Source organism: Calonectris borealis, chromosome 10 (genome assembly GCF_964195595.1).
Source record: "Calonectris borealis chromosome 10, bCalBor7.hap1.2, whole genome shotgun sequence".
NCBI classification, from domain to species: Eukaryota; Metazoa; Chordata; class Aves; order Procellariiformes; family Procellariidae; genus Calonectris; species Calonectris borealis.
The window spans coordinates 20,619,937-20,646,144 of NC_134321.1; the positions used below are offsets into that span (position 1 = coordinate 20,619,937).

The window sequence follows — 26,208 nt, forward strand, 5'->3', positions numbered from 1 at the left end:
ATTTGTCGGCTTCCTCCTCCTCCTCCTCTCCCTCTCGCGAGGGCCAGCGTTAGGGGCTGGGCCCAGAGGGTCGTCTTCTCCCCGGGGGTTGGCAGCACCTTCCCCACACCTCCCTCCTTGCGGGCTGGCCTTGGCCGGCTGCCCAGCGCCACGGCCCTGTGCTTCGGGCCTTGCTGGCCCCGCAGCCTGCTCAGTTTCCCCAGGGCAAGTTCGCAGCCACCCCCAGCACCGGGGGTCTCTGCCCCTGCCCCCGGGAGGGCAGCCTGGCCCGGCACGGCCCAGCCGGCACTGCCGCCCGTCTCCCGGCATGGCCCTTGCGGCTCGCCCCCCAAAATCACGCGCCCCGCCCCCAGCGACTTTTGACACGCTTCAACTCTGTTTCGTCCTGGACGAGGCTATAACCAATTTCCTACCCTCGGTGCCTCGGCTGGTGAGCGTTGTGGCAAAGTGGCAAAGCTGCTTTTCTTTAAAAGTGCCGTTCAGTGTCACGTCTGTGTTTGTGACATGAAGATTTCCGGGGATTGTGTTTCTCCAGGAGCCAAAGGGCGTTCCCCGTTCCCCAACACGGTCCCCAACACGGTTGTGCTGCACCAGCTGAAGGCTTCCTTCTTGCAGTAGGAGCCAAGAATCCTTTTGAATAGCGATTGCAACCACCTGGTAAGGACTGTACTCCACAGAGTCCCAGAGAGGCAGAGCAGTACCTGTCACTGAGGGCTGGAGTCCCGTCACATGCCCTGCGGAGCAAAAAAATCACCTCCCACTCTACGGGAGGGTAACAAGGGGCCTGGGAAACGTCAGTCATCCGAAAGGATTTCCCTCCTCTTGGAGAGCAGCGAGCACCTTCCTAGCGCAGGCAGGAGAAAAGGCTGGGTTGCAGAGTGACTGCTCAACAGCTCTGTGGAAGCTGGCGGAGGGCTAGAAGGCCGAACCCAAGAAGAACGGTGACCAAAGCGCCAAGGAAATCCCGTGGGCTGGCTGTACGCGTTGGAACAACCCTCTGCTCTTCGGGCAGACTCCAGGTGGTCTCATGGTGTGTGCATCAAGTGCCTTCCTCATAGGCCTTCCTGCAGCACGAGAGTCGACCCCTCAAAGCAGGGAGCAGCTGTCCTCGCTGAGGAAGGCAGGGGAACCTGGGAGACCTGGTGGGCTTTTCTGCCAACGAAGAGGCCATGAGGAAGGGAAGGAGGTACAGAGGGTCCGAACGAGAAGCCGGTGGCAGCACTTTGTCCTTCTATTCTTGACTGCCGGGATTGGGAAGACGGGAGGTCTAGGCATGGCCGGAGCACCTAAGTGCCCTTCAGGGGGATTGCCACGCGAGCTCCGAGGCACTCCTGAGCAACGGAGCTCGAACGGAGCTGGCCAAAGAGCTGTGGCTCTGAGCCGAGGTGCTCGTTCCCTGGCACCGTTCACCTCTGTCGGCATCTAGCTAACGGAGCTCTGTAATGCCCCGGCGTCGGAAGGCCGAGCGACATCCCAGCAAGCCTGGTGAGAAGGAAACCCTGAGCACCGGAGTTTGGCTTGGGAGGTGGCTGGTAGAAGAGGATGGCTGAGGACACTCTAAAAGCCGGAGCTGAAGGAGGCAGCCTGGGAAGCCTCTAGTCGCTCCCAGCCGTGCCAGCCAGCCAGTGTTGCAGAAGGGCTTCGCGGGGTTGCAGGCTGAATTATTCAGAGAAGTCATCGTTGTGGGTTTTATTCATGATTAAGCGATGATCAAATGGTAATTCATCGAGGGTTGCATGAAAATCAAATGGTAATCAAATGGCGCTTAAGCAATAATGGAATGGTAATTAGAATCATAGAATCAGAATTAGGTTGGAAAAGACCCTTCAGATCATCGAGTCCAACCGTTAACCTAGCACTGCCAAGTCCACCACTAAACCATGTCCCTAAGCGCCACGTCTACGCGTCTTTCAAATACCTCCAGGGATGGTGACTCAAGCAGCCTGTTCCAGTGCTTGACAACCCTCGGCCCATCGATCCCGATGTCCAGATCCCTCTGTAGAGCCTTTCTACCCTCAAACAGATCAACCCTCCCACCCACCGCCTCCGCAGCTGCCCCACAGCCACTTGCGGTTTCCGACCCCACCGAGGAAAGGCTCGCACTGACTCTGAAAGGCAGGTTATCGCCATGAGAAAAGGCCCTTTCTGCCGTGACTCCCCAGCTTGCGGTCCCGCCGCTTTTTGTTCCGGAGGCAGCACCTCACCAAAGCGCTAAGGAGTGCGGGAAAAAGACGTTGGGCCACCTGCGACTTTGAGGTGCCGTCCTGAGGTCCTGTGCTGTGCCCCGGCCACCCACCGCATCTGAGCGGATGGGATGGGTGAGCCCAGGCCAGGCTCCAAGGTCGCTTCTCTCCCCTGTACCGGGGAGCCCAGAACCGGAGGCAGGACTGCAGGTGCAGCCTTCCCGGTGCGGCGCAGGGAGGAAGGATCGCCTTCCCCGGCCTGCTGGCAGCGCTCCCCGTGCCGGGGCAGCAGCAGAGATTTCCCTTGGCCAGGGCTGGAGCCCTGGAGCCGCACTGCCTGAACAGCACCTTTCGGCCAACGGTGCCACCCTCGACGGCTGCCCCGGGGGACCTGGCATTTGACTCTGCACGTGCTGCAGGAGCAGCCGCCCCGCTGACGCGGGTGCCGAGGGCTCGGGCCCCGCCCCGGCGCTTCACACCCACCCCTGTGAGGCGGGGGCCGAGGTGGCCGAGGGCGTCCCTGTGACATCCCCTCGTGTCACAGTGGCCACCGTGACCCGCGGGGCCAAGCCCACAAAAAGGACCGCTGGGCTCAGGCCGTGCGTCAGTGCGCCCTGGAGAGGTGAGGAGAGGGCAGGGGAAGGACGGGGCTTGCGCGGGGCTGCCGGGGTTGGCGGGGGACCCCACGCCTCGGGGCTCGGGCCCTGTGCCGCAAGCTCACCCGCGTCCCGCTTCTCCCTCACCCGCATCCCGCTTCTCCCTCACCCGCGTCCCGCTTCTCCCTCAGAGTCAGCAGAGGAGCACCTGGAGGAGACACCCCGGCGCTGCTGGGACAGGGACTCTCCAAACGCTCACCGCTGACGTGCGCCATGGCCGCAAGGAAGCGGAAGGCCCCCGACTCGAGGGAGCAGGGTGAGAGCAAAGCATCCCTCCCGCAGCCTGGCAGAGGGGTTGTCGGGGCGGTCAGCGTGGGGCCGAGCGCGGTGGCAGGGGGAGGCAGGAGCTCCCCACCCGCCCCGGGGCAGGGCCCCTCCTTTCCTCAGCAAGCGGGGCCCAGGCTGGGCAGTGGGCACCTGCTGGGACACCCCTGCCTGCAATGCCCCCTTCCTCCCCAAGGCCTCCAGCCCTGCCCATCAGCCAGCTAGGCAGGGACAGAGCAGGCCCTTGGGGCAAGCCCTCAGGGACGCTTCCCCCGGCCCCGCAGACGCGCTCATGCCCGGTGGCGTTTGCTCTCTCCCCTCCAGCATGCATGCTGTGTCGCCGGGCAGAGGCTGACCCGGACACCTGCGGCCGCAAAGTGGAGAAGCACGGGCTCTGTGCCCATGAGTTCTGCCTGGTGAGTTCCGCGGGGGCTCCCTCCAGCTTTCCGACAGGCAGTGCCTGCCACACTCTCCTCATCAGCTCCTCGTCTTTTCTCTTCCGCAGTTTTTTGCCAACGAGCTTTTTCAGCTACGAGCCAAGGACGTAGGACTCATGGGATTTCTGCCTGCGGATGTTAAAGGCACGATCAAGCGGGCAGCGCGGAAGGTGAGCACCTGACAAGAACGGGGAGATTTGTGCCAGGAGAGGTCTGCGGGAGCTTAGTCCAGACCCCGAGAAAGAAATGCCAGCCCTTCCAACCAGCTCTGGCACAAAAGCCTTGCTCCCAGCAGCTCCACAGAGGCTCCAGCACAGGAGCCTCGTCCGCCAGGATCTGCGGGGTGGGACCCAGCAGCGGCCGCATCCTGCGCCCTGCCCGGAGGTGTGGGGCTGGCTGCGGAGGCCCGGAGGCTGCCGCTGATGGGGGCTGCTGTGCTTCTTCCAGCACTGCTTCGTCTGTGGCGAGAGCGGGGCCACCATCACCTGCCGGCAGACGGGCTGCGACCGCAGCTTCCACCTCCCCTGTGCCGTGGAGGGTGGATGCGTCACCCAGTTCCTTTTTCCGTACAGGTACGTCCTCTCCCCTCCTCGCCGCCACCGGGGAAGGACGCAGCGCTTCTCACCTCGCCCATCCCTTTCCTCTTCCCCCAGGTCCTTCTGCTGCGAGCACCGCCCAGAGCAGGCAGTGCAGGCGGCTCCGGAGGAGAACACCGCCTGCCTCATCTGCCTGGACCTTGTGGGGGACAGAAAGTCCTACGGCACCATGGTGTGCCCAGCGTGCAAACACGCCTGGTTCCACAGGGGCTGCATCCAGGTAGGAGCCGTTCCCTCGCCCCCGGGGCACGGTGGGCGCTCAGCAGCACCAGGGCCTCACTCACGCTCCTTACGTTTCTCCTGCAGGGACAGGCTGTGCGCGCCGGCATTTCCTGCTTCCAGTGCCCCCTCTGTAGAGATAGGGATGCATTTGTCTTGGACATGTTAACCGTGGGGATCCGAATCCCCGTCAGGTTGGTGTCCTTCTGCCCGGCTCCCAAGACAGGAGGGTGCAAGCGCTGTGCCCTGCCAGGGCCTGCCCCAGCAGTCCTGGCCCTCCGCTGTCCCGTGCGTCTGGGCTTCAGCTTCACGGAGGAGTTGGAACCAGGGCAGGGGGAAGAGCAGGGACGCCCTGCACCTGCCTTATGCCGGGGCAGCAGGGGCTCACCAGTTTTCCTTTCTCCATCAGACTGCCATCGTGGGAGAACAGCCAGGCGTATGCGGCACTAAGTGAGAGGCACAGCCGCTGCGATGCCAGGGAGTGCCTTTGCCCAGGAGGCAGGGAGCAGGCAGAGGAAGAGGGGTAAGTTGCCAAAGCTGCAGCCCGGGGCTCTGCCCGGGACCTGTGTCCCGCCCAGGGCTCGAAGCGGAAGGGCTGAGAAGCAGAGCTCTGCCGGACGATCCCGTGCTGCGGTCACGTTGTCCTCAGAGCCACGAACCCCTTTGCTTCCCCAGGCCCTGGCGACTGCTCCTGTGCTGCTCCTGCGCTGCCGAGGGCACCCACAGAGGCTGCTCCCACTTGAGGAACAGCACGGCCAGCTGGGAGTGTGACAGCTGTGCTGGCCTGGGCACCGGTAAGAGGCAAAGCACCCGGGTGCCCCTGGGCTGGGGCCAGGGGCCAGGCAAGGCCTGCCAGCGGGTGCCCAGGGTGGGCTTGGCAGAGCCTCTCTGCTCCAGGGGGGCTGGGGGCACCGCTCTGGCCTATCCTGCCCCGGGCCTGGGGGGCCGTGCCCTTGACCTTCCTGCTTCCCCTTACAGCCTCCAGTGCCAGCTCGGAGCTCGCCGGCCCCAGCACCGCCAGCCAGTCAGGATCGGGGCCTTCCCACGGCTCCCCGGCACCCGACACCAGCAGCCCCAGCACCGCCAGCCAGGCACCATCGGGGTCATCCCATGGCTCCCTGGCACTGGAGACCACTAATGCGGTTTTGGGGCCATCCCATGGCTCCCTGGCACCGGAGACCAGCAGCCCCGGCAATGCGGCGTCAGGGCCGACCCGAGGCTCCCCAGTGCTTGAGGGCAGCAGCCGCTCCAGCCCTCCTGGGCCCGACCGCACGCGAGACCGCTCCCAGCGGAAACGTCGGGCCCCAAGTCCCAACGGCCGGCCCAGAAGACGCCGTAAGAGCAGCTGCGCGCCCGCACCAAGTGCTGAGAGCAGCACCCCCAGCCAGGCGGCACTGGGGCCGTCCCACAGCTCGCTGCTACCAGAGACCAGCAGCCCCAGCACCGCCAGCCAGTTGCCATCGGGGTCCTCCTGCGGCTCCCCAGCACTCGAGAGCGGCAGCCGCTCCATCTGCCCTGGGCCCGACCGCACGCAAGACCGCTCCCAGCGGAAACGTCGGGCTGCAAGTCCCAACGGCCGGCCCAGAAGACGCCGAAAGAGCAGCTGCGCGCCCGCACCAAGTGCTGAGAGCAGCACCCCCAGCCAGGCGCCGCTGGGGCCGTCCCACGGCTCCCCGGCACCCGAGACCAGCAGCCCCAGCGCCGCCAGCCAGCTGCCGTCGGGGTCCTCCTGCGGCTCCCCAGCGCTCCAGAGCGGCAGCCGCTCCATCGCCCCTGGGCCCGAGCGGGTGCGAGACCGCTCCCGCTTGCAACGTCGGGCCCAAACTCCCTACAGCCGGCCCGGACGCCGCCGCGGGACCAGCCGTGCGCCGTCCCCGAGGGCTGGCCCTGATCCCCCTCCACCGGCACAATAAAGGCGGCCGTTAATCTCTGCACTGGGAGATTCCACGCTCATTTGTCGGCTTCCTCCTCCTCCTCCTCTCCCTCTCGCGAGGGCCAGCGTTAGGGGCTGGGCCCAGAGGGTCGTCTTCTCCCCGGGGGTTGGCAGCACCTTCCCCACACCTCCCTCCTTGCGGGCTGGCCTTGGCCGGCTGCCCAGCGCCACGGCCCTGTGCTTCGGGCCTCGCTGGCCCCGCAGCCTGCTCAGTTTCCCCAGGGGAAGTTCGCAGCCACCCCCGGCACCGGGGGTCTCTGCCCCTGCCCCCGGGAGGGCAGCCTGGCCCGGCACGGCCCAGCCGGCGCTGCCGCCCGTCTCCCGGCAATGTGGGCTGCGCCCGCCCACCCGGCATGGCCCTTGCGGCTCGCCCCCCAAAATCACACGCCCCGCCCCCCAAAATCACGCGCCCCGCCCCCAGCGACTTTTGACACGCTTCAACTCTGTTTCGTCCTGGACGAGGCTATAACCAATTTCCTACCCTCGGTGCCTCGGCTGGTGAGCGTTGTGGCAAAGTGGCAAAGCTGCTTTTCTTTAAAAGTGCCGTTCAGTGTCACGTCTGTGTTTGTGACATGAAGATTTCCGGGGATTGTGTTTCTCCAGGAGCCAAAGGGCGTTCCCCGTTCCCCAACACGGTCCCCAACACGGTTGTGCTGCACCAGCTGAAGGCTTCCTTCTTGCAGTAGGAGCCAAGAATCCTTTTGAATAGCGATTGCAACCACCTGGTAAGGACTGTACTCCACAGAGTCCCAGAGAGGCAGAGCAGTACCTGTCACTGAGGGCTGGAGTCCCGTCACATGCCCTGCGGAGCAAAAAAATCACCTCCCACTCTACGGGAGGGTAACAAGGGGCCTGGGAAACGTCAGTCATCCGAAAGGATTTCCCTCCTCTTGGAGAGCAGCGAGCACCTTCCTAGCGCAGGCAGGAGAAAAGGCTGGGTTGCAGAGTGACTGCTCAACAGCTCTGTGGAAGCTGGCGGAGGGCTAGAAGGCCGAACCCAAGAAGAACGGTGACCAAAGCGCCAAGGAAATCCCGTGGGCTGGCTGTACGCGTTGGAACAACCCTCTGCTCTTCGGGCAGACTCCAGGTGGTCTCATGGTGTGTGCATCAAGTGCCTTCCTCATAGGCCTTCCTGCAGCACGAGAGTCGACCCCTCAAAGCAGGGAGCAGCTGTCCTCGCTGAGGAAGGCAGGGGAACCTGGGAGACCTGGTGGGCTTTTCTGCCAACGAAGAGGCCATGAGGAAGGGAAGGAGGTACAGAGGGTCCGAACGAGAAGCCGGTGGCAGCACTTTGTCCTTCTATTCTTGACTGCCGGGATTGGGAAGACGGGAGGTCTAGGCATGGCCGGAGCACCTAAGTGCCCTTCAGGGGGATTGCCACGCGAGCTCCGAGGCACTCCTGAGCAACGGAGCTCGAACGGAGCTGGCCAAAGAGCTGTGGCTCTGAGCCGAGGTGCTCGTTCCCTGGCACCGTTCACCTCTGTCGGCATCTAGCTAACGGAGCTCTGTAATGCCCCGGCGTCGGAAGGCCGAGCGACATCCCAGCAAGCCTGGTGAGAAGGAAACCCTGAGCACCAGAGTTTGGCTTGGGAGGTGGCTGGTAGAAGAGGATGGCTGAGGACACTCTAAAAGCCGGAGCTGAAGGAGGCAGCCTGGGAAGCCTCTAGTCGCTCCCAGCCGTGCCAGCCAGCCAGTGTTGTAGAAGGGCTTCGCGGGGTTGCAGGCTGAATTATTCAGAGAAGTCATCGTTGTGGGTTTTATTCATGATTAAGCGATGATCAAATGGTAATTCATCGAGGGTTGCATGAAAATCAAATGGTAATCAAATGGCGCTTAAGCAATAATGGAATGGTAATTAGAATCATAGAATCAGAATTAGGTTGGAAAAGACCCTTCAGATCATCGAGTCCAACCGTTAACCTAGCACTGCCAAGTCCACCACTAAACCATGTCCCTAAGCGCCACGTCTACGCGTCTTTCAAATACCTCCAGGGATGGTGACTCAAGCAGCCTGTTCCAGTGCTTGACAACCCTCGGCCCATCGATCCCGATGTCCAGATCCCTCTGTAGAGCCTTTCTACCCTCAAACAGATCAACCCTCCCACCCACCGCCTCCGCAGCTGCCCCACAGCCACTTGCGGTTTCCGACCCCACCGAGGAAAGGCTCGCACTGACTCTGAAAGGCAGGTTATCGCCATGAGAAAAGGCCCTTTCTGCCGTGACTCCCCAGCTTGCGGTCCCGCCGCTTTTTGTTCCGGAGGCAGCACCTCACCAAAGCGCTAAGGAGTGCGGGAGAAAGACGTTGGGCCACCTGCGACTTTGAGGTGCCGTCCTGAGGTCCTGTGCTGTGCCCCGGCCACCCACCGCGTCTGAGCGGATGGGATGGGTGAGCCCAGGCCAGGCTCCAAGGTCGCTTCTCTCCCCTGTACCAGGGAGCCCAGAACCGGAGGCAGGACTGCAGGTGCAGCCTTCCCGGTGCGGCGCAGGGAGGAAGGATCGCCTTCCCCGGCCTGCTGGCAGCGCTCCCCGTGCCGGGGCAGCAGCAGAGATTTCCCTTGGCCAGGGCTGGAGCCCTGGAGCCGCACTGCCTGAACAGCACCTTTCGGCCAACGGTGCCACCCTCGACGGCTGCCCCGGGGGACCTGGCGTTTGACTCTGCACGCGCTGCAGGAGCAGCCGCCCCGCTGACGCGGGTGCCGAGGGCTCGGGCCCCGCCCCGGCGCTTCACACCCACCCCTGTGAGGCGGGGGCCGAGGTGGCCGAGGGCGTCCCTGTGACATCCCCTCGTGTCACAGTGGCCACCGTGACCCGCGGGGCCAAGCCCACAAAAAGGACCGCTGGGCTCAGGCCGTGCGTCAGTGCGCCCTGGAGAGGTGAGGAGAGGGCAGGGGAAGGACGGGGCTTGCGCGGGGCTGCCGGGGTTGGCGGGGGACCCCACGCCTCAGGGCTCTGGCCCTGTGCCGCAAGCTCACCCGCGTCCCGCTTCTCCCTCACCCGCGTCCCGCTTCTCCCTCAGAGTCAGCAGAGGAGCACCTGGAGGAGACACCCCGGCGCTGCTGGGACAGGGACTCTCCAAACGCTCACCGCTGACGTGCGCCATGGCCGCAAGGAAGCAGGAGGCCCCCGACTCGAGGGAGCAGGGTGAGAGCAAAGCATCCCTCCCGCAGCCTGGCAGAGGGGTTGTCGGGGCGGTCAGCGTGGGGCCGAGCGCGGTGGCAGGGGGAGGCAGGAGCTCCCCACCCGCCCCGGGGCAGGGCCCCTCCTTTCCTCAGCAAGCGGGGCCCAGGCTGGGCAGTGGGCACCTGCTGGGACACCCCTGCCTGCAATGCCCCCTTCCTCCCCAAGGCCTCCAGCCCTGCCCATCAGCCAGCTAGGCAGGGACAGAGCAGGCCCTTGGGGCAAGCCCTCAGGGACGCTTCCCCCGGCCCCGCAGACGCGCTCATGCCCGGTGGCATTTGCTCTCTCCCCTCCAGCATGCATGCTGTGTCGCCGGGCAGAGGCTGACCCGGACACCTGCGGGCGCAAAGTGGAGAAGCACGGGCTCTGTGCCCATGTGTTCTGCCTGGTGAGTTCCGCGGGGGCTCCCTCCAGCTTTCCGACAGGCAGTGCCTGCCAGCTCCTCATCAGCTCCTCGTCTTTTCTCTTCTGCAGTTTTTTGCCAACGAGCTTTTTCAGCAAGAGCTCCAGGACGTAGGACTCATGGGATTTCTGCCTGAGGATATTCGAGGCACGATCGAGCAGGCAGCGCGGAAGGTGAGCACCTGACAAGAATGAGGAGATTTGTGCCAGGAGAGGTCTGCGGGAGCTTAGCCCAGACCCCGAGAAAGAAATGCCAGCCCTTCCAACCAGCTCTGGCACAAAAGCCTTGCTCCCAGCAGCTCCACAGAGCCTCCAGCACAGGGCCCTCGTCCGCCAGGATCTGCGGGGTGGGACCCAGCAGCGGCCGCATCCTGCGCCCTGCCCGGAGGTGTGGGGCTGGCTGCGGAGACCCGGAGGCTGCCGCTGATGGGGGCTGCTGTGCTTCTTCCAGCACTGCTTCGTCTGTGGCGAGAGCGGGGCCACCATCACCTGCCAGGAGACAGGCTGCGACCGCAGCTTCCACCTCCCCTGTGCCGTGGAGGGTGGATGCGTCACCCAGTTCTTTCTTCAGTACAGGTACCTCCTCTCCCCTCCTCGCCGCCACCGGGGAAGGACCCAGTGCTTCTCACCTCGCCCATCCCTTTCCTCTTCCCCCAGGTCCTTCTGCTGCGAGCACCGCCCAGAGCAGGCAGTGCAGGCGGCTCCGGAGGAGAACACCGCCTGCCTCATCTGCCTGGACCTTGTGGGGGACAGAAAGTCCTACTGCACCATGGTGTGCCCAGCGTGCAAACACGCCTGGTTCCACAGGGGCTGCATCCAGGTAGGAGCCGTTCCCTCGCCCCCGGGGCACGGTGGGCGCTCAGCAGCACCAGGGCCTCACTCACGCTCCTTACGTTTCTCCTGCAGGGACAGGCTGTGCGCGCCGGCATTTCCTGCTTCCAGTGCCCCCTCTGTAGAGATAGGGAAGCATTTGTCTCGGAAATGTTCACCGTGGGGATCCGAATCCCCTTCAGGTTGGTGTCCTTCTGCCCGGCTCCCAAGACAGGAGGGTGCAAGCGCTGTGCCCTGCCAGGGCCTGCCCCAGCAGTCCTGGCCCTCCGCTGTCCCGTGCGTCTGGGCTTCAGCTTCACGGAGGAGTTGGAACCAGGGCAGGGGGAAGAGCAGGGACGCCCTGCACCTGCCTTATGCCGGGGCAGCAGGGGCTCACCAGTTTTCCTTTCTCCATCAGACTGCCATCGTGGGAGAACAGCCAGGCGTATGCGGCACTAAGTGAGAGGCACAGCCGCTGCGATGCCAGGGAGTGCCTTTGCCCAGGAGGCAGGGAGCAGGCAGAGGAAGAGGGGTAAGTTGCCAAAGCTGCAGCCCGGGGCTCTGCCCGGGACCTGTGTCCCGCCCAGGGCTCGAAGCGGAAGGGCTGAGAAGCAGAGCTCTGCCGGACGATCCCGTGCTGCGGTCACGTTGTCCTCAGAGCCACGAACCCCTTTGCTTCCCCAGGCCCTGGCGACTGCTCCTGTGCTGCTCCTGCGCTGCCGAGGGCACCCACAGAGGCTGCTCCCACTTGAGGAACAGCACGGCCAGCTGGGAGTGTGACAGCTGTGCTGGCCTGGGCACCGGTAAGAGGCAAAGCACCCGGGTGCCCCTGGGCTGGGGCCAGGGGCCAGGCAAGGCCTGCCAGCGGGTGCCCAGGGTGGGCTTGGCAGAGCCTCTCTGCTTCAGGGGGGCTGGGGGCACCGCTCTGGCCTATCCTGCCCCGGGCCTGGGGGGCCGTGCCCTTGACCTTCCTGCTTCCCCTTACAGCCTCCAGCGCCAGCTCGGAGCTCGCCGGCCCCAGCACCGCCAGCCAGTCAGGATCGGGGCCTTCCCACGGCTCCCCGGCACCCGACACCAGCAGCCCGAGCACCGCCAGCCAGGCACCATCGGGGTCATCCCTCGGCTCCCCGGTACCCAGCACGAGCAGCTCCAGCACCGCCAGCCAGGCGGCATCGGGGCAGTCTCTCAGATCTCTGGCACCTGAGACCAGCAGCCCCAGCACTGGCAGCGAGGCATCATCAGGCTCTTCCTGCGGCTCCCCGCCGCTTCAGGACAGCAGCCGCTCCAGCTCCCCTGGGCCCGACCCCACGCGAGACCGCTCCCGGTTGAAACGTCGGGCTGCAAGTCCTAACGGCCGGCCCAGAAGACGCCGTGAGAGCAGCTGCGCTCACGCACCAAGTGCTGAGAGCAGCACCCCCAGCCAGGCGCCGCTGGGGCCGTCCCACGGCTCCCCGGCACCCGAGACCAGCCGGCCCAGCGCCGCCAGCCAGCTGCCGTTGGGGTCCTCCTGCGGCTCCCCAGCGCTCCAGAGCGGCAGCCGCTCCATCGCCCCTGGGCCCGAGCGGGTGCGAGACCGCTCCCGCTTGCAACGTCGGGCCCAAACTCCCTACAGCCGGCCCCGAAGACGCCATGACAGGAGCCATGCACCAGCACCAAATGCTGACAGCAGCACCGCCAGCCAGGCGGCATCGGGGCTGTCCCACGGCTCCCTGGCACTCGAGACCAGCAATGCGGCTTTGGGGCCGTCCCATGGCTCCCTGGCAACGGAGACCAGCAGCCCCAGCAATGTGGCATCGGGGCTGTCCCCCAGCTCCTCAGTGCTTGAGGGCAGCAGCCGCTCCAGCCCTCCTGGGCCCGACCGCATGCGAGACCGCTCCCAGCTGAAACGTCGGGCCCCAAGTCCCAGCGGCCGGCCCAGAAGACGCCGTAAGAGCAGCTGCGCGCCCGCACCAAGTGCTGAGAGCAGCACCCCCAGCCAGGCGGCGCTGGGGCCGTCCCACAGCTCGCTGCTACCAGAGACCAGCAGCCCCAGCACCGCCAGCCAGCTGCCATCGGGGTCCTCCTGCGGCTCCCCACCACCGGAGACCAGCAGCCCCAGCACTGGTAGCCAAGAGGCATTAGGCCCATCCCACGGCTCTCTGGCACTAGAGACCAGCAGCCGCAGCAATGTGGCATCGGGGCTGTCCCATGGCTCCCCAGCGCTCGAGAGCGGCAGCCGCTCCATCTGCCCTGGGCCCGACCGCACGCAAGACCGCTCCCAGCGGAAACGTCGGGCTGCAAGTCCCAACGGCCGGCCCAGAAGACGCCGAAAGAGCAGCTGCGCGCCCGCACCAAGTGCTGAGAGCAGCACCCCCAGCCAGGCGCCGCTGGGGCCGTCCCACGGCTCCCCGGCACCCGAGACCAGCAGCCCCAGCGCCGCCAGCCAGCTGCCGTCGGGGTCCTCCTGCGGCTCCCCAGCGCTCCAGAGCGGCAGCCGCTCCATCGCCCCTGGGCCCGAGCGGGTGCGAGACCGCTCCCGCTTGCAACGTCGGGCCCAAACTCCCTACAGCCGGCCCGGACGCCGCCGCGGGACCAGCCGTGCGCCGTCCCCGAGGGCTGGCCCTGATCCCCCTCCACCGGCACAATAAAGGCGGCCGTTAATCTCTGCACTGGGAGATTCCACGCTCATTTGTCGGCTTCCTCCTCCTCCTCCTCTCCCTCTCGCGAGGGCCAGCGTTAGGGGCTGGGCCCAGAGGGTCGTCTTCTCCCCGGGGGTTGGCAGCACCTTCCCCACACCTCCCTCCTTGCGGGCTGGCCTTGGCCGGCTGCCCAGCGCCACGGCCCTGTGCTTCGGGCCTCGCTGGCCCCGCAGCCTGCTCAGTTTCCCCAGGGGAAGTTCGCAGCCACCCCCGGCACCGGGGGTCTCTGCCCCTGCCCCCGGGAGGGCAGCCTGGCCCGGCACGGCCCAGCCGGCGCTGCCGCCCGTCTCCCGGCAATGTGGGCTGCGCCCGCCCACCCGGCATGGCCCTTGCGGCTCGCCCCCCAAAATCACACGCCCCGCCCCCCAAAATCACGCGCCCCGCCCCCAGCGACTTTTGACACGCTTCAACTCTGTTTCGTCCTGGACGAGGCTATAACCAATTTCCTACCCTCGGTGCCTCGGCTGGTGAGCGTTGTGGCAAAGTGGCAAAGCTGCTTTTCTTTAAAAGTGCCGTTCAGTGTCACGTCTGTGTTTGTGACATGAAGATTTCCGGGGATTGTGTTTCTCCAGGAGCCAAAGGGCGTTCCCCGTTCCCCAACACGGTCCCCAACACGGTTGTGCTGCACCAGCTGAAGGCTTCCTTCTTGCAGTAGGAGCCAAGAATCCTTTTGAATAGCGATTGCAACCACCTGGTAAGGACTGTACTCCACAGAGTCCCAGAGAGGCAGAGCAGTACCTGTCACTGAGGGCTGGAGTCCCGTCACATGCCCTGCGGAGCAAAAAAATCACCTCCCACTCTACGGGAGGGTAACAAGGGGCCTGGGAAACGTCAGTCATCCGAAAGGATTTCCCTCCTCTTGGAGAGCAGCGAGCACCTTCCTAGCGCAGGCAGGAGAAAAGGCTGGGTTGCAGAGTGACTGCTCAACAGCTCTGTGGAAGCTGGCGGAGGGCTAGAAGGCCGAACCCAAGAAGAACGGTGACCAAAGCGCCAAGGAAATCCCGTGGGCTGGCTGTACGCGTTGGAACAACCCTCTGCTCTTCGGGCAGACTCCAGGTGGTCTCATGGTGTGTGCATCAAGTGCCTTCCTCATAGGCCTTCCTGCAGCACGAGAGTCGACCCCTCAAAGCAGGGAGCAGCTGTCCTCGCTGAGGAAGGCAGGGGAACCTGGGAGACCTGGTGGGCTTTTCTGCCAACGAAGAGGCCATGAGGAAGGGAAGGAGGTACAGAGGGTCCGAACGAGAAGCCGGTGGCAGCACTTTGTCCTTCTATTCTTGACTGCCGGGATTGGGAAGACGGGAGGTCTAGGCATGGCCGGAGCACCTAAGTGCCCTTCAGGGGGATTGCCACGCGAGCTCCGAGGCACTCCTGAGCAACGGAGCTCGAACGGAGCTGGCCAAAGAGCTGTGGCTCTGAGCCGAGGTGCTCGTTCCCTGGCACCGTTCACCTCTGTCGGCATCTAGCTAACGGAGCTCTGTAATGCCCCGGCGTCGGAAGGCCGAGCGACATCCCAGCAAGCCTGGTGAGAAGGAAACCCTGAGCACCAGAGTTTGGCTTGGGAGGTGGCTGGTAGAAGAGGATGGCTGAGGACACTCTAAAAGCCGGAGCTGAAGGAGGCAGCCTGGGAAGCCTCTAGTCGCTCCCAGCCGTGCCAGCCAGCCAGTGTTGTAGAAGGGCTTCGCGGGGTTGCAGGCTGAATTATTCAGAGAAGTCATCGTTGTGGGTTTTATTCATGATTAAGCGATGATCAAATGGTAATTCATCGAGGGTTGCATGAAAATCAAATGGTAATCAAATGGCGCTTAAGCAATAATGGAATGGTAATTAGAATCATAGAATCAGAATTAGGTTGGAAAAGACCCTTCAGATCATCGAGTCCAACCGTTAACCTAGCACTGCCAAGTCCACCACTAAACCATGTCCCTAAGCGCCACGTCTACGCGTCTTTCAAATACCTCCAGGGATGGTGACTCAAGCAGCCTGTTCCAGTGCTTGACAACCCTCGGCCCATCGATCCCGATGTCCAGATCCCTCTGTAGAGCCTTTCTACCCTCAAACAGATCAACCCTCCCACCCACCGCCTCCGCAGCTGCCCCACAGCCACTTGCGGTTTCCGACCCCACCGAGGAAAGGCTCGCACTGACTCTGAAAGGCAGGTTATCGCCATGAGAAAAGGCCCTTTCTGCCGTGACTCCCCAGCTTGCGGTCCCGCCGCTTTTTGTTCCGGAGGCAGCACCTCACCAAAGCGCTAAGGAGTGCGGGAGAAAGACGTTGGGCCACCTGCGACTTTGAGGTGCCGTCCTGAGGTCCTGTGCTGTGCCCCGGCCACCCACCGCGTCTGAGCGGATGGGATGGGTGAGCCCAGGCCAGGCTCCAAGGTCGCTTCTCTCCCCTGTACCGGGGAGCCCAGAACCGGAGGCAGGACTGCAGGTGCAGCCTTCCCGGTGCGGCGCAGGGAGGAAGGATCGCCTTCCCCGGCCTGCTGGCAGCGCTCCCCGTGCCGGGGCAGCAGCAGAGATTTCCCTTGGCCAGGGCTGGAGCCCTGGAGCCGCACTGCCTGAACAGCACCTTTCGGCCAACGGTGCCACCCTCGACGGCTGCCCCGGGGGACCTGGCGTTTGACTCTGCACGCGCTGCAGGAGCAGCCGCCCCGCTGACGCGGGTGCCGAGGGCTCGGGCCCCGCCCCGGCGCTTCACACCCACCCCTGTGAGGCGGGGGCCGAGGTGGCCGAGGGCGTCCCTGTGACATCCCCTCGTGTCACAGTGGCCACCGTGACCCGCGGGGCCAAGCCCACAAAAAGGACCGCTGGGCTCAGGCCGTGCGTCAGTGCGCCCTGGAGAGGTGAGGAGAGGGCAGGGGAAGGACGGGGCTTGCGCGGGGCTGCCGGGGTTGGCGGGGGACCCCACGCCTCAGGGCTCTGGCCCTGTGCCGCAAGCTCACCCGCGTCCCGCTTCTCCCTCACCCGCGTCCCGCTTCTCCCTCAGAGTCAGCAGAGGAGCACCTGGAGGAGACACCCCGGCGCTGCTGGGACAGGGACTCTCCAAACGCTCACCGCTGACGTGCGCCATGGCCGCAAGGAAGCAGGAGGCCCCCGACTCGAGGGAGCAGGGTGAGAGCAAAGCATCCCTCCCGCAGCCTGGCAGAGGGGTTGTCGGGGCGGTCAGCGTGGGGCCGAGCGCGGTGGCAGGGGGAGGCAGGAGCTCCCCACCCGCCCCGGGGCAGGGCCCCTCCTTTCCTCAGCAAGCGGGGCCCAGGCTGGGCAGTGGGCACCTGCTGGGACACCCCTGCCTGCAATGCCCCCTTCCTCCCCAAGGCCTCCAGCCCTGCCCATCAGCCAGCTAGGCAGGGACAGAGCAGGCCCTTGGGGCAAGCCCTCAGGGACGCTTCCCCCGGCCCCGCAGACGCGCTCATGCCCGGTGGCATTTGCTCTCTCCCCTCCAGCATGCATGCTGTGTCGCCGGGCAGAGGCTGACCCGGACACCTGCGGGCGCAAAGTGGAGAAGCACGGGCTCTGTGCCCATGTGTTCTGCCTGGTGAGTTCCGCGGGGGCTCCCTCCAGCTTTCCGACAGGCAGTGCCTGCCAGCTCCTCATCAGCTCCTCGTCTTTTCTCTTCTGCAGTTTTTTGCCAACGAGCTTTTTCAGCAAGAGCTCCAGGACGTAGGACTCATGGGATTTCTGCCTGAGGATATTCGAGGCACGATCGAGCAGGCAGCGCGGAAGGTGAGCACCTGACAAGAATGAGGAGATTTGTGCCAGGAGAGGTCTGCGGGAGCTTAGCCCAGACCCCGAGAAAGAAATGCCAGCCCTTCCAACCAGCTCTGGCACAAAAGCCTTGCTCCCAGCAGCTCCACAGAGCCTCCAGCACAGGGCCCTCGTCCGCCAGGATCTGCGGGGTGGGACCCAGCAGCGGCCGCATCCTGCGCCCTGCCCGGAGGTGTGGGGCTGGCTGCGGAGGCCCGGAGGCTGCCGCTGATGGGGGCTGCTGTGCTTCTTCCAGCACTGCTTCGTCTGTGGCGAGAGCGGGGCCACCATCACCTGCCAGGAGACAGGCTGCGACCGCAGCTTCCACCTCCCCTGTGCCGTGGAGGGTGGATGCGTCACCCAGTTCTTTCTTCAGTACAGGTACCTCCTCTCCCCTCCTCGCCGCCACCGGGGAAGGACCCAGTGCTTCTCACCTCGCCCATCCCTTTCCTCTTCCCCCAGGTCCTTCTGCTGCGAGCACCGCCCAGAGCAGGCAGTGCAGGCGGCTCCGGAGGAGAACACCGCCTGCCTCATCTGCCTGGACCTTGTGGGGGACAGAAAGTCCTACTGCACCATGGTGTGCCCAGCGTGCAAACACGCCTGGTTCCACAGGGGCTGCATCCAGGTAGGAGCCGTTCCCTCGCCCCCGGGGCACGGTGGGCGCTCAGCAGCACCAGGGCCTCACTCACGCTCCTTACGTTTCTCCTGCAGGGACAGGCTGTGCGCGCCGGCATTTCCTGCTTCCAGTGCCCCCTCTGTAGAGATAGGGAAGCATTTGTCTCGGAAATGTTCACCGTGGGGATCCGAATCCCCTTCAGGTTGGTGTCCTTCTGCCCGGCTCCCAAGACAGGAGGGTGCAAGCGCTGTGCCCTGCCAGGGCCTGCCCCAGCAGTCCTGGCCCTCCGCTGTCCCGTGCGTCTGGGCTTCAGCTTCACGGAGGAGTTGGAACCAGGGCAGGGGGAAGAGCAGGGACGCCCTGCACCTGCCTTATGCCGGGGCAGCAGGGGCTCACCAGTTTTCCTTTCTCCATCAGACTGCCATCGTGGGAGAACAGCCAGGCGTATGCGGCACTAAGTGAGAGGCACAGCCGCTGCGATGCCAGGGAGTGCCTTTGCCCAGGAGGCAGGGAGCAGGCAGAGGAAGAGGGGTAAGTTGCCAAAGCTGCAGCCCGGGGCTCTGCCCGGGACCTGTGTCCCGCCCAGGGCTCGAAGCGGAAGGGCTGAGAAGCAGAGCTCTGCCGGACGATCCCGTGCTGCGGTCACGTTGTCCTCAGAGCCACGAACCCCTTTGCTTCCCCAGGCCCTGGCGACTGCTCCTGTGCTGCTCCTGCGCTGCCGAGGGCACCCACAGAGGCTGCTCCCACTTGAGGAACAGCACGGCCAGCTGGGAGTGTGACAGCTGTGCTGGCCTGGGCACCGGTAAGAGGCAAAGCACCCGGGTGCCCCTGGGCTGGGGCCAGGGGCCAGGCAAGGCCTGCCAGCGGGTGCCCAGGGTGGGCTTGGCAGAGCCTCTCTGCTTCAGGGGGGCTGGGGGCACCGCTCTGGCCTATCCTGCCCCGGGCCTGGGGGGCCGTGCCCTTGACCTTCCTGCTTCCCCTTACAGCCTCCAGCGCCAGCTCGGAGCTCGCCGGCCCCAGCACCGCCAGCCAGTCAGGATCGGGGCCTTCCCACGGCTCCCCGGCACCCGACACCAGCAGCCCCAGCACCGCCAGCCAGGCACCATCGGGGTCATCCCTCGGCTCCCCGGTACCCAGCACGAGCAGCTCCAGCACCGCCAGCCAGGCGGCATCGGGGCAGTCTCTCAGATCTCTGGCACCTGAGACCAGCAGCCCCAGCACTGGCAGCGAGGCATCATCAGGCTCTTCCTGCGGCTCCCCGCCGCTTCAGGACAGCAGCCGCTCCAGCTCCCCTGGGCCCGACCCCACGCGAGACCGCTCCCGGTTGAAACGTCGGGCTGCAAGTCCTAACGGCCGGCCCAGAAGACGCCGTGAGAGCAGCTGCGCTCACGCACCAAGTGCTGAGAGCAGCACCCCCAGCCAGGCGCCGCTGGGGCCGTCCCACGGCTCCCCGGCACCCGAGACCAGCCGGCCCAGCGCCGCCAGCCAGCTGCCGTTGGGGTCCTCCTGCGGCTCCCCAGCGCTCCAGAGCGGCAGCCGCTCCATCGCCCCTGGGCCCGAGCGGGTGCGAGACCGCTCCCGCTTGCAACGTCGGGCCCAAACTCCCTACAGCCGGCCCCGAAGACGCCATGACAGGAGCCATGCACCAGCACCAAATGCTGACAGCAGCACCGCCAGCCAGGCGGCATCGGGGCTGTCCCACGGCTCCCTGGCACTCGAGACCAGCAATGCGGCTTTGGGGCCGTCCCATGGCTCCCTGGCAACGGAGACCAGCAGCCCCAGCAATGTGGCATCGGGGCTGTCCCCCAGCTCCTCAGTGCTTGAGGGCAGCAGCCGCTCCAGCCCTCCTGGGCCCGACCGCACGCGAGACCGCTCCCAGCTGAAACGTCGGGCCCCAAGTCCCAGCGGCCGGCCCAGAAGACGCCGTAAGAGCAGCTGCGCACCCGCACCAAGTGCTGAGAGCAGCACCCCCAGCCAGGCGGCGCTGGGGCCGTCCCACAGCTTGCTGCTACCAGAGACCAGCAGCCCCAGCACCGCCAGCCAGCTGCCATCGGGGTCCTCCTGCGGCTCCCCACCACCAGAGACCAGCAGCCCCAGCACTGGTAGCCAAGAGGCATTAGGCCCATCCCACGGCTCTCTGGCACTAGAGACCAGCAGCCGCAGCAATGTGGCATCGGGGCTGTCCCATGGCTCCCCAGCGCTCGAGAGCGGCAGCCGCTCCATCTGCCCTGGGCCCGACCGCACGCAAGACCGCTCCCAGCGGAAACGTCGGGCTGCAAGTCCCAACGGCCGGCCCAGAAGACGCCGAAAGAGCAGCTGCGCGCCCGCACCAAGTGCTGAGAGCAGCACCCCCAGCCAGGCGCCGCTGGGGCCGTCCCACGGCTCCCCGGCACCCGAGACCAGCAGCCCCAGCGCCGCCAGCCAGCTGCCGTCGGGGTCCTCCTGCGGCTCCCCAGCGCTCCAGAGCGGCAGCCGCTCCATCGCCCCTGGGCCCGAGCGGGTGCGAGACCGCTCCCGCTTGCAACGTCGGGCCCAAACTCCCTACAGCCGGCCCGGACGCCGCCGCGGGACCAGCCGTGCGCCGTCCCCGAGGGCTGGCCCTGATCCCCCTCCACCGGCACAATAAAGGCGGCCGTTAATCTCTGCACTGGGAGATTCCACGCTCATTTGTCGGCTTCCTCCTCCTCCTCCTCTCCCTCTCGCGAGGGCCAGCGTTAGGGGCTGGGCCCAGAGGGTCGTCTTCTCCCCGGGGGTTGGCAGCACCTTCCCCACACCTCCCTCCTTGCGGGCTGGCCTTGGCCGGCTGCCCAGCGCCACGGCCCTGTGCTTCGGGCCTCGCTGGCCCCGCAGCCTGCTCAGTTTCCCCAGGGGAAGTTCGCAGCCACCCCCGGCACCGGGGGTCTCTGCCCCTGCCCCCGGGAGGGCAGCCTGGCCCGGCACGGCCCAGCCGGCGCTGCCGCCCGTCTCCCGGCAATGTGGGCTGCGCCCGCCCACCCGGCATGGCCCTTGCGGCTCGCCCCCCAAAATCACACGCCCCGCCCCCCAAAATCACGCGCCCCGCCCCCAGCGACTTTTGACACGCTTCAACTCTGTTTCGTCCTGGACGAGGCTATAACCAATTTCCTACCCTCGGTGCCTCGGCTGGTGAGCGTTGTGGCAAAGTGGCAAAGCTGCTTTTCTTTAAAAGTGCCGTTCAGTGTCACGTCTGTGTTTGTGACATGAAGATTTCCGGGGATTGTGTTTCTCCAGGAGCCAAAGGGCGTTCCCCGTTCCCCAACACGGTCCCCAACACGGTTGTGCTGCACCAGCTGAAGGCTTCCTTCTTGCAGTAGGAGCCAAGAATCCTTTTGAATAGCGATTGCAACCACCTGGTAAGGACTGTACTCCACAGAGTCCCAGAGAGGCAGAGCAGTACCTGTCACTGAGGGCTGGAGTCCCGTCACATGCCCTGCGGAGCAAAAAAATCACCTCCCACTCTACGGGAGGGTAACAAGGGGCCTGGGAAACGTCAGTCATCCGAAAGGATTTCCCTCCTCTTGGAGAGCAGCGAGCACCTTCCTAGCGCAGGCAGGAGAAAAGGCTGGGTTGCAGAGTGACTGCTCAACAGCTCTGTGGAAGCTGGCGGAGGGCTAGAAGGCTGAATCCAAGAAGAACGGTGACCAAAGCGCCAAGGAAATCCCGTGGGCTGGCTGTACGTGTTGGAACAACCCTCTGCTCTTCGGGCAGACTCCAGGTGGTCTCATGGTGTGTGCATCAAGTGCCTTCCTGATAGGCCTTCCTGCAGCACGAGAGTCGACCCCTCAAAGCAGGGAGCAGCTGTCCTCGCTGAGGAAGGCAGGGGAACCTGGGAGACCTGGTGGGCTTTTCTGCCAACGAAGAGGCCATGAGGAAGGGAAGGAGGTACAGAGGGTCCGAACGAGAAGCCGGTGGCAGCACTTTGTCCTTCTATTCTTGACTGCCGGGATTGGGAAGACGGGAGGTCTAGGCATGGCCGGAGCACCTAAGTGCCCTTCAGGGGGATTGCCACGCGAGCTCCGAGGCACTCCTGAGCAACGGAGCTCGAACGGAGCTGGCCAAAGAGCTGTGGCTCTGAGCCGAGGTGCTCGTTCCCTGGCACCGTTCACCTCTGTCGGCATCTAGCTAACGGAGCTCTGTAATGCCCCGGCGTCGGAAGGCCGAGCGACATCCCAGCAAGCCTGGTGAGAAGGAAACCCTGAGCACCAGAGTTTGGCTTGGGAGGTGGCTGGTAGAAGAGGATGGCTGAGGACACTCTAAAAGCCGGAGCTGAAGGAGGCAGCCTGGGAAGCCTCTAGTCGCTCCCAGCCGTGCCAGCCAGCCAGTGTTGTAGAAGGGCTTCGCGGGGTTGCAGGCTTCTCCCTTGGTCCTGAATTGCATTTCGGACCTGGGATTTCGCATTCCTTTTTTCCTACACTGGTGGCACCTGAGACACCGTCTGGTTTTTGTCCTGGCAGGTTCATTAGTGGACTTAGTGGTGCTTGGTGAGGAAAGGTCCTCACTGCCTGGGCGCTCACCTGAGCCCATGCCTGGACTGCCTTGCCCTGGGGACTCCTCCTGCCTCTGGATCGAAGCTTGTACTGCAGCACCGTCGCCAAAGACCCCCAGGGACTGATGAAACAGCTCCCTCGGCTGCCCTGTAGCCAGCCCAGGTACAGTAAGTTTCTTAGGGTAAATGGCCTCTGCTCTACATTTCCCTCTTGTTGTTTTTTTTTTTTTCTCCATGAGACATCCTCATAGGCCTTCAAGAAGGCGGCTAGCAAGGGAAGGTTTCAGTCTTCTCCACCCTACCTGCTCCTTCCTAGACTTTTGCAGAATCTTTCCCTCGCAGAAGGACGGGAAGCTCAGGTGTTTTAGGAGATGACTGTGAGCATTGGTAGAGGTGAATGGTCAGCAATTGAGAGGCTTGTGCAAGCCTCTTCTAGTGAGAGTCCCTTGTTGTTTACTTCAGGTAAACCAGAGTTTTAATGGCAAGTCGATGATTGGGGAAACACACCGCTGAGATAAGAAAGCTGAAAACTGTCTTGTTTTGAGAGGGACAAGTTAGAGGACAGAAGATCAAAAAGCAAATAGCTAAAGTACTGAGTAGATGAAGAATAAAAACTGCCTTTTTTCTGAAGTTCTGTTCTTTTGCTTTCTTCTCTATGCCTTCTGAAGTTTGTCTGAGTCCTTTTTTCTTTTTGGTTTTCTTTCTGTCTTCAGAATTCATTTTGCATTATAGAAGACTGAAAACATATAAAAAAATTTCTCTACTTACTCTCGCATATTCTTTGGCAAACAGGAAATGGTAAGTTTATAGGTAACAGGCTTTATCTTTGAAAGCCATGAGATAGACTCAATTTTTAAATACCTTGGTGTGTCATGCTGCTTTGTGAAGATTTTAAATTGAACTGGTTTTTTTGTGGTGCATGATCCTTTCTCTTTCTGAGGCTAGGAGGTCCTCCTAGTTGTAAAAAATGCCACATTTTGCAGTATACTGCCTTACTACTTCTGCACGCTTATTTTCTCCTAAGAATTCCTGTAGCATTGATGTTCTAATGCGCTGCTTTCCTGTGATCCAGAGCTTCCCGTTAACTGCTAGACGTAGTGCATTGTAGTATGAAGAGACCTAATGACATGCCATTTACAGCAGTATATGATTTCAGTCAAGACTAATCTTTTCAGGCCACTTTGATGGGCATTAAACTAAGAAACAGGTACATCAAAGCCCCAAATTAGCAAAGGAATAAAAGTGCTGGGCATCTGCTATCAGCCCTTTTGACTTCACTAGAGTTTGTACAGCTGCAGGTTTCAACCTGCATGGATTTTCTTGTAGGATAGCTGAACAAGGTGAAGGAGCACTAAGCTAAATTTTCTTTGACTTTTACCATAATAAGGAACATGTTTGTACCAGTTTGCCAGGAGATAATATATTACGCAGTAGCACATTACTAGAAAATCCTCTTTCTTGTAAATCTGCACTTATGCATGGAGCAGCATTGATGCTTACACAAAATGGCTGACTTGTTTTGCTAACAGTCAGAGCTTTCCTGGAAGCTAATCACTCAGATTACTCAGGTCCTTGGAATATTTTAAGAATAAAGACTGCTGTATCAAATCCCTTTATTAAATTGATACGACTGGCCAAAGGAATACCTGACTGCTTTTTAAAAGATTTTTACATATTTGCAAGATTATGAGGGTCTTAAATTGAGTAGGTTTTTTTTCACAGTGATGTCTCTTCTGTCATGTTTGAGGAGACTGCAAATGTGAATGCTTAGCATCTTTGTTCAGTCTTCCCTTTCCTCCCCTTTGTCTTTTGACGTATCTCGTCCTTCCTCACAAACCTACGTTTTCCCCTGTGCTGTTTAAAGTCCGATGTCTGGACCATCACACCCAGTTACGCCACTGGCTCGACGGACTGAAAATATGAAACGTTCCCCTCGAAGCACCTGCAGGAGCTGCCCTGCCGCCGCGCCACCGGCTCCCTCCCGCGGGCGGCAGCAGCTGCGCGGGCCGCAGCGGCCGGGGGCGGCGGGGGGGAAGGGCTCGTCGGCGCAGCCTCACCCGTCGTCCCCTGAGCGCCTGCGCTTTGCTTTTTCGGCAGGGCGGCGCGTAGCGGTCTCGCAGCTCCCGCTGAGCTCTGTGCTGTCTGCTCCGAGGTCTCATCGTCTGGTGGTTCTGCCGCCTGTATCTCGGGTAGACCGTTCTGCACTGCTGCAGCCTGCTTACACCATTTTGTAGGTAAAACAACGTGCCTGCCTTTCAGCAAATGTCGTTACTGAATGAAACGGCATGTAGTTCTATTTCCTTGGAAACAGAAAGGTAAAATGCATTAGCGGAAGACCCCAGTGAAAACTTGTTTTTAGCCCATGTTTGCTGCTGACTAATGGCCTGCTTGCTGGTGGTTAATACAGAGCAGCTGGTTATTAGCTCTGCATGCACACAAGGTAAGGAACTTACTAGTTTAGATTGAGAGTTGTGTTTTTCTGAATACGTATCAGCTGTCTGACACTACATACATGAGAGCCCAAAAGATACCCCCGCCACCTTCCCTGCTCTTTCTTTGTTCCAGCTGTTGATAGCATGTTGTGGGTGCTTTCAGACTTTGTAGTGCAAGGGAGGAGGGTGTGACAGGCAAAACCAGGAGGAAAAAGGAGAGACCAGTTGCTTCCAGAAGCAAAACCCAGCTCTCTGTTATGCAATACTTGGCTGTTTTCTTCTCCCCCACCTAATGGCACTCCTGCATGTGCACACTCTCTCCTTCTCTTCCTCAGACAGCTTGATGCATGAAGCACCTTTGAAAAATGATTTGAGCAGCACAGCATATTGGGAACAACTGTGGAAGCCATCACTAGCCATCTCTTTTGCTAAAGGCAGGTGCTGTTTTAAACCAGCATTTCATTACTGCAGGTCTGTTAACATCCATTTTGTATAATCCAAAAATAGCTTGTTCAGCTTGCCGGTGAGGACATTCTCCCTAAAGGTCCCGGGAGCCTGAGGCTATGGCTGTGCTATGTTCAGAAGGCATATCACTAGTTAGCTTTAATCCAGCTGGACTGAGTACAACAGTACTCAAATAGTAACACAGAGTTCAGTGTGGGCTACCCAGCTGAACAAGTGTCCAGGCTTCCCCAGAGGTTTCTAAAACTTGAAGCAGTGAAAGCTGGCCCTAGCCTGGCTGCTGCAGTCATTTTACTGCACCGTAGCATAGTAATAGAGCTTTTTGATGTGACTGCAGAGTGAGAATACCCTTCAAATCATTAGGACATAAATACTTGAGGGTTTGGTCATGCTACTGAGCTACTTAAATTTTTGTGTTCGTGTATTCAGCACAGTAGCTGAATGTAGTTACTGAATGAAACAGCATGTAGTTTTATTTCCTTGGAAACAGAAAGGTAAAATGCATTAGCAGAAGACCCCAGTGAAAACTTGTTTTTAGCCCATGTTTGCTGCTGACTAATGGCCTGCTTGCTGGTGGTTGATACAGAGCGGCTGTTAAGTAGCTGTACTTTAATGGTAGTGATGTTGTCCTGTGTCCATGTATGTCTGTTACCTTTGAAAAGACAAAAGTATTATCCCGCTGCTTCTGATAATGTTACTGTATTTAAAAGAACAGATGCTTGTCAGAAGAGGTGGTAGTGAGCATGTGCATGTTGTTACCCTGTGTCCAATGCAAGATAATGTGGTAAATCTTAACCACAAAAGCGGTTTAAGGTAATTCATTTTACATTGCACCATCAGTTTCCACGATTCAGCTGAGAAGTGGTAATTCTGTATAACTTGCTAATTTCTTGTCATCCAAGGCAGGTAAGTGTTGAACCATTTGACTGGAGCAGTGCCTTTAAAAAAAACACCAACCAAATAACACACAGACACACAGACAGACACACAGACAGACACACAGACAGACACACAGACAGACACACAGAGACACACAGAGACACAGACACACACTTACAATGGCGGTTAACAGTCTGCTCTGCAAAGACTGTTGGTG

At 62.0% G+C, this 26,208-nt stretch overlaps 3 protein-coding genes across 3 annotated transcripts; all 3 read left to right on the plus strand.

Annotated features, from left to right (window-relative positions):
* The first annotated feature begins 3,432 nt into the window (after window positions 1-3,432).
* LOC142086037 (E3 ubiquitin-protein ligase PHF7-like) lies at window positions 3,433-6,268 on the plus strand. Its single transcript, XM_075158497.1, is given in 9 exon segments — window positions 3,433-3,519; window positions 3,609-3,710; window positions 3,967-4,112; window positions 4,194-4,411; window positions 4,414-4,549; window positions 4,765-4,878; window positions 5,031-5,149; window positions 5,334-5,457; window positions 5,791-6,268. Coding segments are annotated over 9 exon segments (1,524 nt in total).
* Window positions 6,269-9,014: 2,746 nt separating this feature from the next.
* LOC142086038 (E3 ubiquitin-protein ligase PHF7-like) lies at window positions 9,015-11,881 on the plus strand. The gene is made up of 9 exons (XM_075158498.1): window positions 9,015-9,161; window positions 9,305-9,429; window positions 9,762-9,853; window positions 9,940-10,041; window positions 10,319-10,443; window positions 10,525-10,687; window positions 10,774-10,880; window positions 11,096-11,209; window positions 11,362-11,881. The coding sequence occupies exons 2-9, from the start codon at window positions 9,387-9,389 to the stop codon at window positions 11,879-11,881; spliced, it is 1,266 nt and encodes a 421-aa protein (XP_075014599.1). The 5' UTR covers window positions 9,015-9,161; window positions 9,305-9,386.
* A 4,169-nt stretch (window positions 11,882-16,050) lies between these two features.
* On the plus strand, window positions 16,051-18,917 carry LOC142086039 (E3 ubiquitin-protein ligase PHF7-like). Its single transcript, XM_075158500.1, has 9 exons — window positions 16,051-16,197; window positions 16,341-16,465; window positions 16,798-16,889; window positions 16,976-17,077; window positions 17,355-17,479; window positions 17,561-17,723; window positions 17,810-17,916; window positions 18,132-18,245; window positions 18,398-18,917. The coding sequence occupies exons 2-9, from the start codon at window positions 16,423-16,425 to the stop codon at window positions 18,915-18,917; spliced, it is 1,266 nt and encodes a 421-aa protein (XP_075014601.1). The 5' UTR covers window positions 16,051-16,197; window positions 16,341-16,422.
* Window positions 18,918-26,208: the final 7,291 nt, after the last annotated feature.

What these genes read in the sequence shown, in the direction of transcription:
- LOC142086038 (XM_075158498.1), top strand. Translation starts at nt 9,387, where the DNA reads ATGGCCGCAAGGAAGCAGGAGGCCCCCGACTCGAGGGAGCAGG. An exon ending in TCGAGCAGGCAGCGCGGAAG is followed by an intron (nt 10,042 to 10,318) that starts GTGAGCACCTGA and finishes TGCTTCTTCCAG; the next exon opens with CACTGCTTCGTCTGTGGCGA. An exon ending in CAGTTCTTTCTTCAGTACAG is followed by an intron (nt 10,444 to 10,524) that starts GTACCTCCTCTC and finishes CTCTTCCCCCAG; the next exon opens with GTCCTTCTGCTGCGAGCACC.
- LOC142086039 (XM_075158500.1), top strand. Translation starts at nt 16,423, where the DNA reads ATGGCCGCAAGGAAGCAGGAGGCCCCCGACTCGAGGGAGCAGG. An exon ending in TCGAGCAGGCAGCGCGGAAG is followed by an intron (nt 17,078 to 17,354) that starts GTGAGCACCTGA and finishes TGCTTCTTCCAG; the next exon opens with CACTGCTTCGTCTGTGGCGA. An exon ending in GGGATCCGAATCCCCTTCAG is followed by an intron (nt 17,917 to 18,131) that starts GTTGGTGTCCTT and finishes TTTCTCCATCAG; the next exon opens with ACTGCCATCGTGGGAGAACA.